This window comes from Electrona antarctica (assembly GCF_951216825.1).
Source record: "Electrona antarctica genome assembly, chromosome: 7".
Lineage (NCBI taxonomy): Eukaryota > Metazoa > Chordata > Actinopteri > Myctophiformes > Myctophidae > Electrona > Electrona antarctica.
The window spans coordinates 34,904,067-34,924,580 of NC_136812.1; the positions used below are offsets into that span (position 1 = coordinate 34,904,067).

A 20,514-nucleotide genomic window follows, 5' to 3' on the forward strand; every position below is an offset into this window, starting at 1 on the left:
TGACAGTGATGAATCAGATGGCCAATCCATTCCTTTGTGGGTCCTGTTTGATACAGTTATAGCACATTGATTTGCTTAAAATATAAAGTGTATCATTCTTAATAACCTTCAATGTATTAGACATTCTGACAGGTCATTAATTTAATATTTGGCAATTAATTATGAATTTACTTATCATTATATACATTTTAATGAAAATGTATTTTCATGTATTTTCAAAATACAAAATACGTATTTGTATCTCAAATACATTTCTCAGACCAGTATTTGTATTTTGTATTTAAATACATTCTGTGACCCAGTATTTGTATTTTGTAACAAAATACATTTTCAATGTATTTTGCCCATCTCTGGTGACATGACATCTAAAAATCCTCAGGATTATAAAGACTTTGCCTTCACAGAGGAGGCTACGTCCTAGACTCCTAGCTGCTTATCATCCAAGCCATTCATGAACCACCACTGGGTGATAAGTAAATGCAATACTGTAGGTGTTTGTGTTGAACATGTCGGGTTGAAAATGTTTCAGTGAGCAAACATTTCCCATGATGTTGTCCCCCAGCCTCAAAAAGCTCATTTGATGCAAATGTGACAAAAAAATCGACACCAAAATTCCTCCCAGCAGGTTTTCTCAGTTTAATTCCAATAACTTCATAGGGCGGCGTTTCTAATGTTGTGGCGTCACGAATGAGACCATAGCTGTTTCTGTTCCGCAGTGTCATCAACTTGCTTGTAATTGGTCACATGGGTCAGGGATAATAGTGTTGCGAGAACTGAATTATTATTGGTTACTATATTTGGCAGTGATGCTTCATTCCCACACCGTGAAGCATTTCTCAACATTGTACACAGCAACAATCCAGAGTGTAAAAATGGACCCTCATGGGTAATATCTTGCACACAGTATATTATATTGCTCTGTGTGGCCTCTTTCCTAGTCCCCTCCTCTAATGATGTTGGCCCAGAACTGCTACTGTCCGTGCTCTGCTGCTTTCTAGCTTCTCTGTTGATCACTAGCGTGCCAGCACTGGGCTCCTCTCCCCGGCGACAGCATGCCCGCTTATATGGCGCTGGTTCACGTGAGGTGACCCCTCCCCCCGCCGGGCTCGGCACTTGCAATCCTCCCTCGTTGAGACAGCTCCACTGAGCCTTGCAAGATCAGCTGCCATGCGAGCCCAGCTGAGGCTCGGGGGCACGCACGTTGCTAGATTTCATTTGCGACTGAGTGCTTGGCTTGACCTCAGGAATGAATAGAGATCTGCACGCACGCACGCAAAAAGGAACAGACAAGGACGTGTTCGCATAACCGAGTGCCGTGCCCACGCGGAAACAGGACGCGTCCGTTCACAATGCGCATGTATTATGCGTGATCGCATATTATCGCCTGATTTAGTTGCATGCCGGTGTCACACATCGAAAAATAGCCAATCGACAAGCTTATCGATTGTCTAATTTTGGTGTGCACCCTCTCCCCTCTCTTTATGTACTCTACTCAGCTCTATCCTTGGCACCCCTCCATGTCACCTCTGTCAACCTGTTTCTAAAACATGTAACCTACACTCGGCCCCTTCGCTCCACCGCCCCAGGCCCTGACAGGTTGAGCAATAATGCTTAGTGGCGTAGGCTTGCCTCTCCTCCATCCTACCATCGTTGCTGGAGCAGTTCTGCAGAAGCACCATTTGCTGACACTGGGAATGAGATTAAGGGAAGGGAAGGAACGGGTGAGGCAGACAGGCATTCAGGGATTGAAACGGAGCGATGACAGCTATTTCCCTCGTCATCCCAAGGCGGCTGAAGGCCAGAGCATTGCCAGACTGCATGGAAGGCAATCTCGGGCAACAATGAAGATTAACCTAGAGGGCTGAAGTGCTGAAAGAGTGCATGAATTGTGGCTTCTAGCAATTCAGTAGCTGGCAGTTGTGCTCCGTAATGAATTCACATAGACTTATTTATTTCTACTAGGGGAAAATGTATGACCTATTGTTTAGGTCTATTACTATAGGTCCAAACAATGTTGGTCCCACATTTTTCATCTTTTTATTTGGTCCCTTTTCAAAACTTGTCACAACATACATTTGTGTTTTAATTTAAGTGTGAAAGAAATAACAAAGCGTTTAGTAAGATGCTTGTGATTCAGAGTAAGACCCATTTGGCAGAGTCAAATCTGCATTACAGTGATGTTAAGTTATTTGCTTCCCTGGTTGTGCAGTTGTTACTACATCAGATATTTTCATTCAACCAGAAAACTTTTGTAGGAGTCCCAAAATTGATTTTGTGGCTCTTAATTTAGTTTTGGATACCAGCTACAATTGTTCCAAGTTGCCTTTGGGGTTTGAAAGGGTTGCGCCAGAAAGATTTGTATTCTTCAGTAACGGTGCAGAAAGTTTGGTCTCCCACATAAAAAGAAAAGAAAGTTCCTTTCCATCCTTTTGTTCCATGCACGATCTTTGATTTCCGACCATGTAAGATCAAATTGAGCTGCAAGTGAGCTCCTTCTCTGCCTTATCATGCTGCTACAATATCACGGCGTAGAAAAACAAAGAAGGCGACATGAGGTGAGGGAAATGTGAAGCGTTCTGCCACTCAACATCCCCCATTCCCAAACAGCGGTCTCACTGCCACTACAAATACATTAGAAATCAATTATTTATGGAACAGAGTCAGGGCCCTTTTAATCTTTTCCTTTTATCCAATTAAATTGTCTAACCATTCGAAGCCTCCCCCAGCTCACAGGGAATGTGCTTCTTTTTTGATGAAGAAGAAGAAGAAAGACAAATATATATATATTCTTTTTGGTCCCCCTTTTTGACTTTCTATGAGAAGAAACACTTCCGAGAGCCGAAGAATAAAAGGAAAGAGACTGTGTAAAGTGTAAATGAACCTCCCCACACCCGTCACCATTGCATTGGTTATACAGGAACCAATTGAAGTTTTGATATTAAGACTTGCATACTAGGGTTTCGTTCCCAATGCAGAGGGACACTTGGGAACGGTGGGGCCCTCTTCATGATTCCTTTATACACTGCTGAAATAGTTAGAAAGTATTTGGGGTCCACTCCACAGGGTAAATAGGATGCTGCATAGATTGTTTCCTTGCATTATGCAAGAAGCCATTTGAAGTGGTGTCTAAAATTTTGAGAATGCTCACTTCCGATGGAGTTGTATGAAATTATTTATGTGACGCATTGTCAAACACATGCCACTTCTTTCTATTTTCATGTATTAATGCCTTTGAAAAGTACAAAAACTAAGTTTCATGCTCCTGAACATCCATTAATCTTGCAGAGGAGTTTTAATGTCTTTTCCCAAAGCTGTCCCACTTCATACACTAGCTACACTGCACTTAGGACTTAGGACATAATATGTATTATGTGTTATGTACAGTAGCACTTTTGTGTTGGCTGTAACCATAAATCTTATTTACTTCTCGTCTCCACTACTCTCACACATGAAATCAATGCCTGACTGTTGTAATCTGTCATGTTTTGTGTACCTACACTAAATGTCTACATTCATTCCTGAATATTTATAGAATCACACAATCATTATATTTCTACTGTAGCCCTTCCAACTATGTGGATACATTGTGTACATAGAGAAGTATGGCCTTAATTCACCTATTTCTTTCACTGTGTGCACAGATTTAACCACCTGAAGGCTTAAACCCTACAGTTGGGTGCCACCGATATTGTCCCTTATCATTTGACCCATTTAGGCCTGACCTCAAAATTTTAAAAAATCCTTCTAAATCCTCCAGTTTTCTGAAATAAATATTCTCACGATTTTTCAAAAATAGCAGACCTACAAGCTCGTAGCGCGCCACTCGGTGGCGCGCTATGAGCTTGTAGATCTGCTATTTTTCAATAGCTAAATTATAACATAATGTTTAAAACACAAAGGGGTTCCCGCCCAAAATGGGTTAACTGTGCTTTTGCGCAGATCACGCAAACCTCAGCAAAAAGAAAAGGACAATATCGATGGCCTCCAACTGTAATAGAATTTGTTGACTGGTGTCGCCCAGAGTTCTATACTTGGCCCCCTCCTTTCTCTCTACACAAACTCTCTTCACCGAAAATAGTATAGACAATCTGCTATTTTCGTCAAATGTTTGCCCCAGAATAGGAACGCTACGCTAAAAGTTCGTAATGGCTTTAGTTCATAAGCCACAAGGCTTGTTGCCTGATCATGTGAGTCCATGATTGTGTATTTACAGTACATTAGCAGGGCATGAGGCCGTGTGTGGTTGTGCATACAGTATGTGATATGTATATGTCTGTTTGTACATGCTTGTCGACATGTGCGGTATGTCTGGCGTGAATAAAGACTGCCTTTGCCATTGCACGTGCGCATGCAGATGTGCATGTGCGTGCATGTGTGCGTGCGTGCATGCGTGCGTGTGTGCGTGCGTGTTTGCGTGTGTTCGGGTATAGCTGCGTCTACACACAAATAGCTCCTGAGGGCCCTCGCGATCACAGACCGCCGAAAGGAAAAGGATTTCCGAGAGGTTTTCCTCTGCGCTATTTAAAGTGGAAGCCCTCTGGGACATGTTTGGCATTCTCAACCACTCACTAAAGATGGCCTGTGATCTGAAGCCACTAATAGGCTCGGTACGCTCTCTCTCTCTCTCTCTCTCTCTCTCTCTCTCTCCCTCTGAAGTGATTACCCTGCTTGTGATTCCGCTGACACCCACATGTCCCCCCGAGACGTGCTTTCACTAGTTTGTTTAACCCATTTAGACCTGGAACGCATCCATGTCACGTTAGCGTTTAACCACATTAACCATTAACCCATTTTGGGGCGGGAACCCCTTTTGGTGTTTTAAACATTGTTATAATTTAGCTATTGAAAAATAGCAGATCTACAAGCTCATAGCGCGCCACCGAGTGGCGCGCTATGAACTTGTAGGTCTGCTATTTTTGAAAAATCGTTAAAATGTGCCTCAAATCTTTCCGAAAATTGTCATGATTTAGAAACCTTTTTTTTATTTATTTCGACGTCAGGCCTGAATGGGTTAATCTGCCTCCCTGTACTGTAGGTAACACAGCCATAATTGAGGTGTCGATAGAGCTTGTGGAAACAGATGAAGCCAGATAGATGTATTTTATGAACATTCAACCATCACCTCGGATGACAGCGCTTGCTAAATAAAAGTACCTGGCTGTATATTGCTGTAATTGGAAGCTATCACCTGTTCTTAGGGAACATTGGGCCCTGTTATTTAAATTTGTCAAAAGATTTTTGACAATGTTTTGATAAAGGATAACTACTGCAATTAGAGACGACATGGCATGCAATTCACAAAATGCCAGTGTCCAATTTTTGGTGCGTGACAGGATGCGAAGATAAGTATGAACCTGTTATTGATCATGTGATTCATGTCACATGGCAACTTTCTCTCTATTTACAATGACACGATACACGATAAGATTATAATAAGATTATGGACCATGTAAGAGATGAGAGTAGCACGCCTCACACTCAAGCGGTCTTCCCGAAGTTCTGTTGATACCTGAGACGGATAGCATTTCACACCCTGTTTGATTGTGATATAAAAACAGCAAGTGGAGCCGTGCAAATGCAGGCATCTGATACTGTCTCTCCTGCCGTTAGTGTCTCGCCTGTCTGTAATACGCTTGAACTGCTCTGTTCAGAACACATGGAGTGTCAATCATGAACCAAATCAGCCCTTTAGATGAAGCCAAAAATAAATGTGAAAAAGAACACAGAACTAAACTTGAATTAATTCAATGTATCATACTTCTCTGCAAGATTGCATCTGTCTTCAGATGTGTAAAAGAGAAAAGTATTCTCAGATATCTTTTTAAACCCCATTATTCTAAGATAACCGCTAATTAAATCGACAGTGTCATTAATTGGGTCGAAGATAACTTGCATTCAGTTGAGGACATCTTAAACCCAATTAAAGATATCTTCAACTCAATTAAAGATATCCGAATGCCTTGTCTCTACAATATGCTATCTGGCTCTTTTCTGGCACAATAATATCAGCTCGCTCGTGGCCCTAACACAAAGACTTGAGTTGTGCCTCCAAAGTTTTCTTCTTCTTTTTTGTTATCATGAAAAGGGCTGACGTTTTGAAATAGATGTCGTTCATGTCACACTTTTGTGCTGTGTATAGTTTCTTTAAAGAGGCATAATTATATTATTTAATCCCCCTCCTTATCCAGACTTTGAAATAGAAATGGGGGATTATGGAAGCTCTGACATTTTGGAAGTGGGACATTTTACTTCACCTGTCAAACTGCTATCACAAGGTGAAGAAGGCACGTTTCAGGCAAGCAAGCAGCCAAGTGGTTCTTTGTGAATGTGTTGCTTCCCCGCGAACGTGTGAAAGCTCATACAGATTTTCAATCCATTTTAGTTTCACGTCTGATCACCAGCGTTGCCAGATTTTGTGAGAGAGATAAGCAACCAGGTCTATGAAAACAAGCTCAAAAGACGCTAAAGGTCACATGAGCACCTTTATATATTGGCTATATCGGCTATTTGAAAATAGCCGATGTACCAGCTCAAAACGCATCACAATGCGACACACTGAAGAAAACACAAATCTTGTATGGCAGTCCCTGCCATAAAATATTCTCGGAACCACTGGCATTACACTGCAAGACCAAAATAAGCAAGTACACTTTAGAAATAAGGTAAAAAATGTATATATACCAATATTTACAAGCGACTTTACTGAAAAACATGCCCAAAGTCGCTTATAATAAGGAGACATGGCAACACTGCTACACTTTGGAAGAAAGTGGAGTCTCAGAGATTCATTCAAAGTCTGAAGTTCTAAAGTGTCTTTTAGGCCCATTTCACACTGGTGTGTGCAAAAAGAAAGAAGGTTTTATTTCATCATTGCTGATTAAAGATGCAATCTATCTGCTCGTGATTAAAGGTTTCATATACAGTTCTGCCTACTTACAGATGTGCATCTTTCACATTTGATGAAGTCCGTTGCTTTTGAACAACCCCAAAGGGGAGCCACAGATGGCTGTGCTGTTTGGTGCTTTGATGAGGCCCAAATAGTTTGGTGTCGTCCGAGAGCATCTGGCACAGCATGGAGAGTACAATCAGCATTACAATGGTGAACTCTATAGGAGAGTCACCTAACAATAACATTCTTTATCCAAACTGCTATCCCTAATCCGTTTGACACCATGTGTGCACAGACACGCCGTCTGATGGTGTATACTGTTATATCTGTGGACATGAGCTCAACCTCTCCTCTCCCTCCCCCAGGGCGCTGCTCGAGCTGTGGGGAGAACGTAGTGGGCGAAGGTACCGGCTGCACCGCCATGGACCAGGTCTTCCACGTCGACTGCTTCGTCTGCATGACGTGCAGCAGCAGGCTGCGTGGCAAGCCCTTCTACGCCGTGGAGAAGAAGGCCTACTGTGAGCCCTGCTACATCGTAAGTCACACCACCATATATGACTCGCTGCCGCCCACCGCGGTCGTTGCCCTGTGCTCGGCATATTCTAAACTTTAGAATCTGAAGCATGATTATACTTTGTTGTAAGGCACAGTAAGACAAGGCAAGTGTATTTTGTATTGCAAATTTCAGGCAATTCAATGTGCTTAATTCAAAAGTGAAAGTGAAGTGAAAGAAACATTTGCCTGTGTGACACTTGCCAAAAAGAACACATCTGGTTATTTTTGGTGTGCGTTATTTATTCTTGTATTTTGAAATAACTAAGTAAGATATGATGGGGAAGACGTCCATTGCCTTTTTATAATAGAAGATGTAGAGATATGTTTTGTGGGAATTGTTGTGTGGAACATTCAGTGTTCCAGACTTATTTCTTGAGGTGCACATAGACGCAGAGTAGTAATGTCAAAATGACATTAGAATGTGTAATGGTATTACTTGGTATTGCTGATGCAGTAGGATAAAATGTTAACTGAACTATCCCATTTGACAATATTTCACTATTTTAATGAAGAACCCAACCAAATGGAGGAAGTGAGAGACAGTGGGATATCCAGTGAGGTCTTTTTCAGGAACTTCTTTTTAAGTTCTTTCAAAACCATGTGGCCTGGTTTCCTGTTGCAAATGTACAGGACGAAATGCCCGGTCGCTTCAACACGTAATCTCAGGAACGAGAGAACGAGCGAGACAACATGTGACCTCAGGAATCTCCTGTGATAGCAACATGTGCGTGTGTGTGTGTGTGTGTGTGTGTGTGTGTGTGTGTGTGTGTGTGTGTGTGTGTGTGTGTGTGAGTGTGAGTGTGAGTGTGAGTGTGAGTGTGAGTGTGAGTGTGAGTGTGAGTGTGAGTGTGAGTGTGAGTGTGCGTGTGCGTGTGCGTGTGCGTGTGAGTGTGAGTGAGTGTGTGTGCGCAATTCATTTGTATTACATTTCTTTCAGTTCTGCTTCACCTAAATGATGATGCGTTTTACTGTAAGCAGATGAAACGTGACAAGCTAACCTCCCTGTCGATATCTTGACTCCACACCTACATGATATGTAAATTGCCAGGGTTTTTCTGCAGGCCAGTGGAGGGAGATAGGAGCAGCACTAAAACAAATTATGTCAGGTTGTTATTTGCCTACTTAATGTACACGCTCCACTTTTCAGATTGTTGATAAGAGGCTTTTGAAGATGGAATGATTGAGCTTCTGAGACGCGTGCTGCTGATACAGCTTGTTAGTTAATGAGGAGTTTATAGCTCTTTGTGTGTGCGCGCGTGCATGTGTGTGTGCGCGCGTGCATGTGTGTGTGCGCGCGTGCCACAGGCACCCTAACGTCCCTATTCTGGGGCGAAACATTTGGCGGACCTAATCGTGAGCTTGTAGATCGGCTGGATTTGGTGAAGAGATGAGGGGGAAAAATGTATTGGACCAAGTATAGATCCCTGGAGGACTTGTCAACTAAGTATAAGGTGTGTGTGTGTGCGTGTGCGTGCATGTGTGCGTGCGTGCTACATGGTGAGCCAACCAAGAAAAATAACTTTATTTTTTTTTACAAATTCGCTGAGATACACGACTGCTGCTGTCTTAGCAACATCACCTTTACAGTGAAACTCAGGTGCTGACAGTACTGTCAGTGACTGCAGGTAGAATAACATTCCGTTCTGTGACACCCTTTGTTTGGTACAGTAGTAGACGTCAAAGCAAATACATGGTTTTTCTTCCACATAACTTGTCAAAAATGCCCCAGTATTCACCCTACTTGTAAAATCAAACTGGAGCCGCATGACATTCAGTTGGTGGCGGGCCATCTCCTAAATCATCTCTTTTCAGAAGCACTCTCTGTGATTGTAGTTGTCTTGTCTGGAAGTTCTCCAACTCCGATACGCGGCACTAAAGAGGGAGCCTGGATAATTTAAGAACTTTATTTATGCATTTCATCAGCATAAATGTTCTTCTGGCCCAAGATCAAAAGGATGGGGGAAATCTGAATTTCTTAATGAAAGTAATTTCTTCTTCTTTTATTCCCATCCTCAGGGTCATGTGCTTCTGTGCGATTAGAGAATGAACGTGAAACTCGGGTCTCTCCGGAGAGGCGTGTCGTCGCGAGGTGGGATCAATTGGTTGGTTAAGTTTCAGCTCAGTCAGTCTAGGAATCTCTTAAGATTACAAGAAGAAAGGGTGCTTGGATGGCGCAGTGGTGGCAAAATATCCACCGGTTTTGACGAGCGTCCATACGAACTCGATTGGCCCGCGTTCGGGCTGTAGCAGCAGAAAGAGTTGGGCGTGAGGGAGGCCTGGGAGGAGGCTCTGCGTGCCAGTAGGATACAACAGCAGTGACAAATAAATCACAAAAACACAAATAATGAATTGGCATGAAGACTAAATTGGGGAGAAAAAAGCATAAAAAAGAAGAGTACAATGAATATATAAGTAACAATGAATTGTACTTTTGTATACTCCTTCAAAACACTGCAGCTTTCGTTACAGTTATGATGAGCTGTTCCACTGCAGTGAGTAGTACATTTAGTAAGTAAAACATTCACACCTTGGTAAAAGCCAATCTACTGTTCCAAGAACGTCCTTTGATTCTGACAGCATGAGTGAACCATTATTAGAAGCAGAACTGTGTGCTTAATGGTACTGTCACCACAGTCGCACCTCTCTGTACGTTTTGTACCGCTCATGAAAGAGGTCATCCCTGCTTGGTCAAAGTGTGTCAAAGTGCTTGAATTCTAACTTTTATCCACATACATACAGTGTACATACAGTGTATGTATGTACAGTATGTACAGTGTATGTATGCTATAGTTAGTTTGAGCAAGTAATTCATTTCCTTTAGTGTACAGTACGTGTGCTTAGGTCAGCTCATTTCTGACTGACGTATTTTGTCTGATAACAGATCTGGTGCATAAAAAAATGTTATGAATAAATTGACCTCACTTTTCCGCTTTGATTATTTTTTTGTATTCAGTCCAAACACCACAAACTGTAGACATGCATCAAGTCTTTTCCTTGAGCAGGATGTGGGTTACAGCAACTCCCAGAGAAAACTTTGTCTACTGAATCTATCTAATGATGATATGCAAAATATGTCAAACACACAGCCAGCCAAGAATTGCCTGAATGCAATTTGTATACCGCAGTGATTGCCATCTAGTAATGTTTCCGGCAAGGTATTGGTGTTGGCATTCACTAGGCATTTACCTAGGCCTGGACTTTGCATAGTGCCGTATGTGGAACAATGCTGGCGTTTATATTAGCGAGCGTTCACCTCTCTTCCTCTGGATGACTAAAACCGTTAATTCCTTTCAGTAATGGACAGGAACACAGACACGTTCAAACGTCTGTTATCTGTGCCAATCTAGTTCCCTGTTCTACGCATCGATATCTCTGTCCTCCAAACCCAATGACCTCGCAGGCCCACAAAGGGCAGGGCAGAAATCAGCCTTTGTCCTCTCCACTTCCCTGGCTGCCGTCCAAAGACGACTTATCGCTGCTTGTTTAAATACCGAGTGATGGAGATAAACTCTACAGTGGCTCAATTAAAGCCCCTTTTGCATGAAGTGGTTCCTAATCGTGTTCAACAATGTGAGAACGGCATCAGGCGACCGTTATTGTTTTCTTTTCTTTTTTTACTGTCTGATGTAAAGTAGTAGCCGGGGGTGTCCCACCACGGGCTGTGTCAGACCCCCGTTTCTGTCTTTACGCAATGAAATTAAAAGTACGTACAGTATGTGTGCAAAATGCCAGAAGGTGGTCATCTCATCATAGCGATGCTTGTATTGAGGCTTTGTTTCAATCTCACCATGTTTATTAGGTGTTTCCAAGAAACCCATCCATCACAGGAGAAGTTTTTCTTGAGATAATCAAAACAAAATGCTCACAAAATAAATCCAATTAAAAAGAAATCGCAGGGCAGAAGCAATACAGATACACATTGCTGGATAGTGGAGGCCTCCGGCAATATTTGCTACCTAAATCCCTTGTTAATTGCTTGGTTCAGTCCGGAATTGAAATACAATAAAAGAAGGTTCTCGACCCGTAGATGCAGAGGCTGAGATGTAAAACATTTAGGCAGAGTGCTCCACTTCAGAGGAAAACGCTTTAACCACTTTAACCTTATGTACTGTATACTTCATTGATGTGCTGTTTTCGCAGTCTGTTTGCCTATTATGACATGCCCAGAATAGGGATGCTAGTGTTCATGTGGTTAATTTAGCAGGATGAGAGAACGCTGAGCTCAAAGTACACTCATAGTACATTGAAAGTACAGTCCGAGTACACTCAACGTGGGATGACTCTGCCACTGCTGGAGACAGCTTAGCTAGCCTGGCATGACCAGACAATTCAGATTCGTCTGGTTTCCAGACTAGGAGACTGCATCCCACAGATCTGCATTGTGATTTGTGATTAAGGTCATAGTATGTATTTTTGCATGACATAACTTATGTCATGTTATGGCAGCTCCAGACAGCTCAGACGGTCGGCGGCGGAAACAGTTTGAAAGCGTCTGAAAGAGTCTCCTGCCGACAAGCTCCCTTCACTTGCCGTCTATCACCTTCCCGACAGGTCGGAACCCGTTGATGAAGAACCGAACATGTTCGGTCGGTTGCCGACCTTGCGAGCCGTCGCTATCTGTGTTGTAGTGATGAGGGGGTAAATACTCCACTGTAGAGTGGATCAAGGTGCCTGGACTGCTGAGCCACGGCCCAGGCCGCAATCTGACAGTTTTAAGTAGTCTTTGACTAGTCTGAAGAAGACTGTTTGGTGTGGAAGGACCTTTAGTTGGAACGCCCGGCCAAGCTGGAGGCACCATGTAGGAGTCAAACCCCAGTGTCCATGGTAGTATTGTACAAGCTCACTGAGCTGTTTGCCTATTATGACAGCGGATTGAACTACACTGTAGTTCATGTGGTCAATACAACTAAGCACCATAACAAACAAACGATAGTGTAGCTTGCCAAAAACTCTCCCAGTAACACAGTGCTTCCTACTGGATCGATTGCCAGTGGTCACATTATATCCGCAGGCAAGGCGATCAAGTCCCTACTTGAGTCTGTGGTGGTGAACACTTGTCATCTCTCTCCCTCTCACCCCAGTTCAGTAATGAAAGCTGCCTGTGCTTCCACATTATCCTGATATCCGGGAAGGGTCATTCAACACTCCTCTCCTTAATTCTCTATTTCCATTTATAGTGATCTGGGGAGCGTGTGTGTCTGACCCATATTATATTGGAAAGGGATGGAGTCCATACATTTTCTTTGAAAACCTTTGAAGCTCACCTATTAGAGTGTTACGACTACCAGAAGAGAATGACCAGGAAAAGACATTGCGTGATTGTTTCCATCAAGCAGCAACTCAACTACCTCCTTGCATTGATGTCAGTATAGTCTAAGTAAGGATGTGAGAAAGAAATCATCTGTACATTTTAACTGCTTGAAGAGCATCGAATGCATTCAGTGGTTGAAAGTTTGCTTAGGATTTATGTACTTATACAGCAGCCACAGTAGTTTTTCCACGTTTTATTTCATTTTTTCTTAACACAGAGGGGGGGGGACAAAACACACACACACACACACACACACACACACACACACACACACACACACACACACAGTGTTTTGTATTAGAATATCTTCTCTTCTGTAGAACAGTGAAACATAAACCTGTACTGTACATTGATGTTCTTTTTTTAGAAAGCCCTATATTGCTGCAGCTCCCCCAACCCCTATATTTCTGTCATCACACTATAAAATTTGAAGTGTTTATGCTCTTCAACACAAATATTTCCCAACAAGCCCTGGAGTGATAAGCACTGTTGCAGCCACTGGTCAAGTTTCCCCTGGCAACCTCTCATGTCACAAGACATCATTTATATTTAGCAATTCACAATAACTTCCATCCCTGCCTTTGGCTCCTTTCTCCACGACAGTGATGTGTGTATATTCTCTCTTTGGTTTAACGTGACACAGAAAGTCATTGCCATGACCTTTTTTTTGTAGTCTATATCAGCAATTATACAGCAGATGTGTCTCGCAACCTGGTATCCCCGTTTTGGCCATGTCACTGTAGGCAAACATGTACACAAATGGCCAGAAATAGCAGATTTGCAAAGCTGCTATTTTTGCAGCATACAAGCCAGTAGCTCAGCATGCATGCTCACAACACACTTTGTTGCAATCCGTCGTGAGCTTGTAGATCTGCTATTTTGGTAATTTCTTAATAGGTCTTCAGTGGTTAAATAGATAAATAATATATATTAACAAAATATATCTCCAAAATCGAGATTGGCATCAGACCCAAAAATCTGGCATCGGTTGGGCTTTAATGAAGACATTATTGTCAATAATTCCTGGTACTTGTTACCAACGGTGAGAGTAACAGCAATCCTTCATCTCACTGATTGCCTTACCTGATTGGTGGAAGAAGTTGGGCAGTGTGGCTGTGTGTCACAGGGGTTAATTGCATACAGAGGGTGCCATGTTTTTAAATTGTGGTTTTATGTTATAATCTGCGTGGTCCATATCTGTTGGGCTTTACTCATGTCCTACCAGGCTGCTGCAAGGCCACTTACAATCATTACTAGAAATCCTAACATTAGGGAACCTTCCCTCCCTGAGAATTTACTCATGAATAGACCTTTAAACCTGTTAGACTGAGATCAAAATGCACTGCATCAGGCACTCTCCTGTCTCAAGCTCATTTTATTACGACAATATTGCTTGCTGAAAATAATGGATAATACATTGTACATTGAAGTATTCAGAACATAAGCTAAGAAACACAGCTAAATTCTGGTATTTTAAGTGCAGTAAAAACTGTTGCAAGTCGCACAATGTCATGACAGAGAATTGGAAGACCCACGGTAATAGAGAGGGTTTTCTTTTCCCAGACAATACCCGCAATCTAGTTCTGGCTCTTCAGGCGGAATTGCAGAGAGATAGCCAAGGTCATGGAAGCCACGTAGCTTAAATGTAATTATGTTCATTATCTAGTGTTGTACTTCTGTTATTTAAAAGTAAATGGCTTCTTTTATTTGTCTCATTGGCTAAGCTTTCCAAATGATTTTCCCATTCTGCTATTGTAAAGGAATAAGTGCATATAGTAGCGCCTGGGCTGTCAGTTATCAGCAGGAAATTATGATTGACAGTAAGGCTGATGAGCTGTCTGTCTGTCTGTCTGTCTGTCTGTCTGTCTGTCTGTCTGTCTGTCTGTCTGTCTGTCTGTCTGTCTGTCTGTCTGTCTGTCTGTCTGTCTGTCTGTCTGTCTGTCTGCTGCCTCTCTGTCTGTCTGTCTGTCTGTCTGTCTGCTGCCTCTCTGTCTGTCTGTCCTCATCCTCATTCTTAATCTTTACAAGGAAACGCCACAAAGTCAAGATTTGATTTAAACTGCTGCAGGCTCATTAAAATAGACCTATTGTCTCCATTCCCGCATTTCCACCCATCATCTGTCTGGGCCACCCATCACACCACATACAATGAAGCAGATTGTGTACTTTTCAAATACTGTAACCAAGATGTATCCTGATCATAAAGCTTAAAGTTGATTTAGAGAAACTATTCAAGAGAAGAAAAACTAATTCAACAGTACTCAAGTCCAGGTTTTTTCTTAGCTTGCCACCAGGCCTGGAATTTCGGCATTGTTGGGTCAAGGCCACTTGGCCTTTGGTGTTGTCCATTTTCCAAATGCCAGGGCAGGAAGGCCATCAAATAAAACAAGATGTCCATTGCATAATTAATTGAATTTAAGGGTTAAGGATTCTTTTAAATGTAATATGTAGACTATCTGCAGCGAAATAAATAAATTATGGTATTTATCTGATCCATGCTCAGCCCTGCACCAATCAAAGTTACTGGGTCGGTTTAAAGAAGGAGTTAAGAATTCAGAATCTCAACAAAAGACACCAGTGTCTACATGACAAGAAAGAGACTGGGTGGCTGGGGTGGGCAGTAGTCATGGTACCAGCATGTGGTGGGCTTTGTGGTGATGGATGACTTCTCTGCAGCACAACTTGCCCAGCTACAGTGTAGTGTAGTGCACTCTCCCACTTTGGAAAGAGGGGACCATCAAGACGTCTCAAGACTTCCCCAGAGCTGTTCTTGTCATTGAGAACGGAGGGAGGGGGACTATGTGATACACTGCACACGCACAGCCCTCTGCTTTGGCAGCGCTGGCTGCACACAGCCAGACATAGAATGCTTTCGCAGCGCTGGCTGCACACAGCCAGACATAGAATGCAGGAAGGTGAAGATTACGGGGGCTGCACTTCCCTGACAACGGCACTGGTTATATTTAGAGTCGACTACACTACACATACCGCCCACACACCTGTCACGTCGGCGTGATGGATATCCAGGTAGTCAGATCCAGAGGCTCGCACTCGCAGCCGGAGTGTGGCGGGATCGCGGCCTCCATATGCTCGGCAGCATTGCGTCCACGCATGGATTTCAGCTGCCATGCCTGCACCGCGTGGAGCGCAATGATAACCGCCGGTGGCATGTACCCCCTCCCTGGTTATTTGTTTGTTTTGTTTTTAAGATAATATGTTTGATAGTGGCTGGGAGTAGAGAGACAGGAAATGCAAATGAGAGGAGGGGTGACTAACAATAATGTACAATTTAGACTTAAATGAACCCTAGCGTCTATATTCTGGAACGAACGTTCTGTAAAAAAGTTCAAAACGTGTCATGTTGCAACGCGTTGTGAGCTTGTAGATCGGCTATGTTCGGCAATGACATTTGGTGTAGAGGTAAAAAAGGAGTGGACCCCGTATAGAGCCCTTGGGGACCCCAGTCAACCAAGAATAGGATTTAAGTAGTTGGCAATTATCAGTTGCTCTTATACAGAGTCACTTATGAAACACAAGATAGACTTGCAGCAAAGGGCCTCTGGACGGATTCGAACCCAGGCCAACTGTGGCAAGGCGTTAGCCTTGACATGGTACGTGTTCTACCAGGTGTCCTACCCGGGTGCCACTCCCTTGTTTGTTTACTGGCCGTCTGAAACGTCTCCTCAGCTTTTGCGCTGACTCTAACATCAAATATTCATGGCTGTCTGCATTAGCTCGCAGAGTTCTAATTGAGTTCTGTATATTCAGACATGATTAACTTGATCTAATTCCTCAAAGGAGTGAGCCAATTAGATAGCACTTGCCTGAATAGGATCTGGCTTCTCAGTACTTCTCCAGACTCGCCGAGACAATTATGCGCACATACAAGTGTGCTGCATGGTGGGTGTGAACCACACTCAAGCAGGTCATTACTTCTTATTACTGTATCGCACTGTACGGAGCTGTCGTATCCAGTAGTGAATGAATAGTACAGGCCCTGTTATTAGAATATACTGTTTGGACAAGGGGAGAAAAAAGGGATTCAGAATACCGGGCCCTGTAAACCCTCCTCATGTCTCTTGTCGAAGCACATTTCCTGCCCCCAGGAGTAAGCCAGAGAAAAAATCTCTGTGGCCCAACGCTGACCCACCACAATGTCACTCTAACTCATGGCATGAGAGAAGTATTGCCTGGGTCTTTGTCAGGTTCTCTCTGTAACCGGAGCAGGAGACATTACCCAATGTCCAGAGGGGTCACATTCTGCTGCCCAGCTGAATTTAAGGCAGACAGGCAGCCCAGATACGGTACTTTGCCTCAGCTGGAGAAGGGATCAGGACCCCACTGCCACCTTTTTTTTAATTAATAATGAAATAATACAAATTCCAGAACTTGACACAGATCTGCATGTCAGCTAATGCTGGGTGATATGGATATAATGAAATATCGAATACATCGATAACGCCATATCATATCGTGACAATAATGTCGTAATGTGATGGTAATATACATTTTCTTTAAAATATATCGGTTCTCAACGGACATTGTGAGCTTGTATATCTGGTATTTTTTACCAGTTGTGAAAGTATAAAATAAGGCTTAAGTTACAATATTTGAAGCAGGAAAAGACAACACTTGTCATATCATGATATAAACATGATACAAACCAAAGTCAATATTTAGTCCTATATGACCATATCAATATAATAATTATATATTGCCCAGCCCTATTGTCAGCCTCCTTATAGGCTAGGTATCGTGTGAATAAAATATAATATGATACTTCTCTGGGGTAAGATGTGGCTGCTGCACTTGTCACAGCACCGAGTGTGGCTAGATTTATAAATGTTTCAATCACGTTTGGCACTCGTGCCATTCTGTTTAAGTTTGTCTGTATTCATGGAGTGTCTGTGGAACAGAAGAGAGACCTCCGGTGGGGGCAGAGCTCAGTGGCAGTCAGCACCGGTAAGAGATTGCAGAACTAAGGCTGAGTCAGGGGCTGCCTTTGGTAATAAACTGTCCTGGCCGAGATATAAACTGAGCACGGAAGACAAATCAAGATAGGAGGGTTCTGGCGGGATGCCATCCCATTCCAGCACACGCTGGTCATCCATAAGCCAGCGTCTATTTATTACACCAACAGACACATTCTTCAGCCCAGCTGAACAGAGCGAACGGCACCTTGTGCTCGAGCGGAAACAGGGCCCCTTCAGGTCACAGGCACTGAGCCCTGGAACACTCACCCTGTCTGACTGACACGCACACACACACACACACACACACACACACACACACACACACACACACACACACACATTAATGACTGTCACAAATGTTCTCTCTCTGAATTATACAGCTGATACTTTCAAGGTCAGCGCTCCCCGAAGTGAGCTGAGCCGGGAGTTAGTAAAAGCCTTAGAAGAGTCACACAGCAGTTTCACAGCCATCACACATAACAGTTTGCTAGTGCGTGTGCACACACACGCACACGTGCACACGCACACACACACACACACACACAGACACACACACGCACACGCACACACACACCCACACAGGCAGCGGTTTTCGTACCTGGTAGGAAAATACTGGGTGCTACTGCTGTGTGTAGTGACAGTTAGACAACACGGTTATAAAGGTCTAATGCGTTTCATCAAAGAAGCGAGACGTGTCATGTAAAAACTTACCCCGTCTTAATATGCGCATAATGCTTTGCATGTGAACAGTTACACGGACAGATGGAACGAGTCCTGCACCGCCAGGGAACGCTGTCCATGGAACATCGGCGGAAAGTAATTACCCATGTGAAATGAAATGAAATGTAAATGTAAGACCAATGTCAAGGACGTGAATCCTCCTAGACTGTCCGAGGAGGGGAGTTGGGGGTGTTGGACCTCCCCATCAGGGAGACAAATGTCAGGAGGTTTTGCACTGGATAACCTTCACGGGAAGTAGGAGAGTCATTATGCAGTCAAATCTGTAGCGTTCTTTTAACTCCGAAGTGTCACTTTTTACACTGTTAAAGGTGCAATCCTGTGTTGGATTTCACTACATCGAGCCCCACTTAGATAGAGTAGACAGAGTAATAGGTACTCTACACACACGCACACACCCAAGTGCACGCGTGCACTCATACACACACAAGTACACACACACACATCAGACCAATATATTACGGAAGGGTGGAGTTCCCACAGTCCTTCCGAATGTGTGAAGATTTAAATTGGCTCCCAATGTCCCTCGCAGGAATCTGGCAGGTTCTCTTGGCTACGAACCTCCACTATTTGGCTGGAGACTGTGGAAAACAAATTGAAACTGGATTTTTTTTTCTTCTTATCTCCAATGCTTTTTGATCAATTTACATTTTGCACCGACAACAACAGGCCTATCTGTTGCCTTTTCCCAGACTTTGAATAGGAAAGGACCTGATTGCTCCCGGCGCCTCGAAAGTCAATGTTACACAGATTTTTCATTTAACCTCTTGAAGCTACAGTAGATATCCCTGTAGATACGTGCTGTACTTTTTTTGAGCAGCAGTGCATTATTAGTGTAGATGTCAGACGTGCATCTACAGTAAAATGCCCCTAAATACTGACATGTTTGCCAATTCTGTAATGCAATATGCATGAAGTATTAGATGTTATTGCAGGTAATTCTCTCCTCAAGTATTGTCTTTGATGGAATACTCATGTAGACATTCATGTATAAATGGAGGAGTCTTCAGGGTGTTGTAGATGCTCTCCTGAGACACTTTGGAGTCAAATGAGATTAACTCAATAATGTACCTACTGTACCAGCATACCCTTGTAGAGAAATCCATGTACAGTACATCGGCGATGAATAAAACACTCAAAATAATTTTCTGAATTTATCCTAAGGTTGCATAAGTGAGGCTAAACACAGCTTAAAAAGCTTGTGTAGCCGTAAATTGCCTGAAAAATGTGGTAGGAAGTTTCGCAGTAAAACATTACAATTTATAGTCAAAGTTGTTTGTGACTTTTGAACTTCCATCGTAGTACATGCACTATGTGCTGCGTCAGTGGTTTCTGACTAATGTACTTTCAGGGAAAGATACCTGGATCACCTGGTAAGAGCACATACCATATAAATATCAAATGGAATCTGACATCTTTGCTGTAGGTCATCCCTTCTCCTCTCCCTCTCTCTCTCTCACTGTCACAAAACACATGAACAGAGTAATGGAACATCTCTGCATGTTTACACATAATAATCGAAAGCCTTGATCCCAGGAGTTTTATCAGCGGGTGCTGCTAGTGCTAGATTGAATCGTTTCAAACGCTGAGTGAAAGAGAAACTGTTTGCGGAGCTTCAAAAACCGCCTCAAGAAGTACACAGGTCAACTCTGACTCATGGTTCAAGGCCATGGTTTAAACCAATGTCCTTTACTCAATGGACACACAGTACATTAATAAGTCAACGAACGTGGTGGTGCGCAGATCTTTCTAGTAAGTGTTTGTTCGATATCCCTGGAGTTGAGGTTGCGTAAACGCGAACGTGATTTAATTCACTGGGCCACGACCAGAACATTCTGTGAAAGTTTGGACACAGACCGTATCAAATCAACTCCAAACTTGGCCCACTCTGTGCTCGGCATGCCAGGGCATACTGTAAATCGTTGTGTGGACTCGATGCCTCCCCTCCTGTCAGCCTTATACTCTGCCGTGTAAAAGGAGAACGGTTAGGTGTAAAAGTGTGTGACCATGAAGAAAATAATAAATGAAAGACAGTGGGACAGATAGTG

The 20,514-nt window shown here is 43.1% G+C and overlaps 1 protein-coding gene across 5 annotated transcripts in view; it reads left to right on the forward strand.

Annotated features, from left to right (window-relative positions):
* The window catches only part of lpp (LIM domain containing preferred translocation partner in lipoma), a 194,411-nt gene that overhangs the window by 158,952 nt on the left and 14,945 nt on the right, over positions 1–20,514 (forward strand). For all 5 annotated transcript variants that reach the window (XR_013790431.1, XM_079506186.1, XM_079506187.1 and 2 more), the window contains one exon: positions 7,255–7,424. Coding sequence is in view for 4 of the 5 variants with exons in the window: in XM_079506186.1 (XP_079362312.1) it covers positions 7,255–7,424 (170 nt within the window). In the remaining variant the exon portion in view is untranslated. The remainder of the gene's footprint in view (positions 1–7,254; positions 7,425–20,514) is intronic.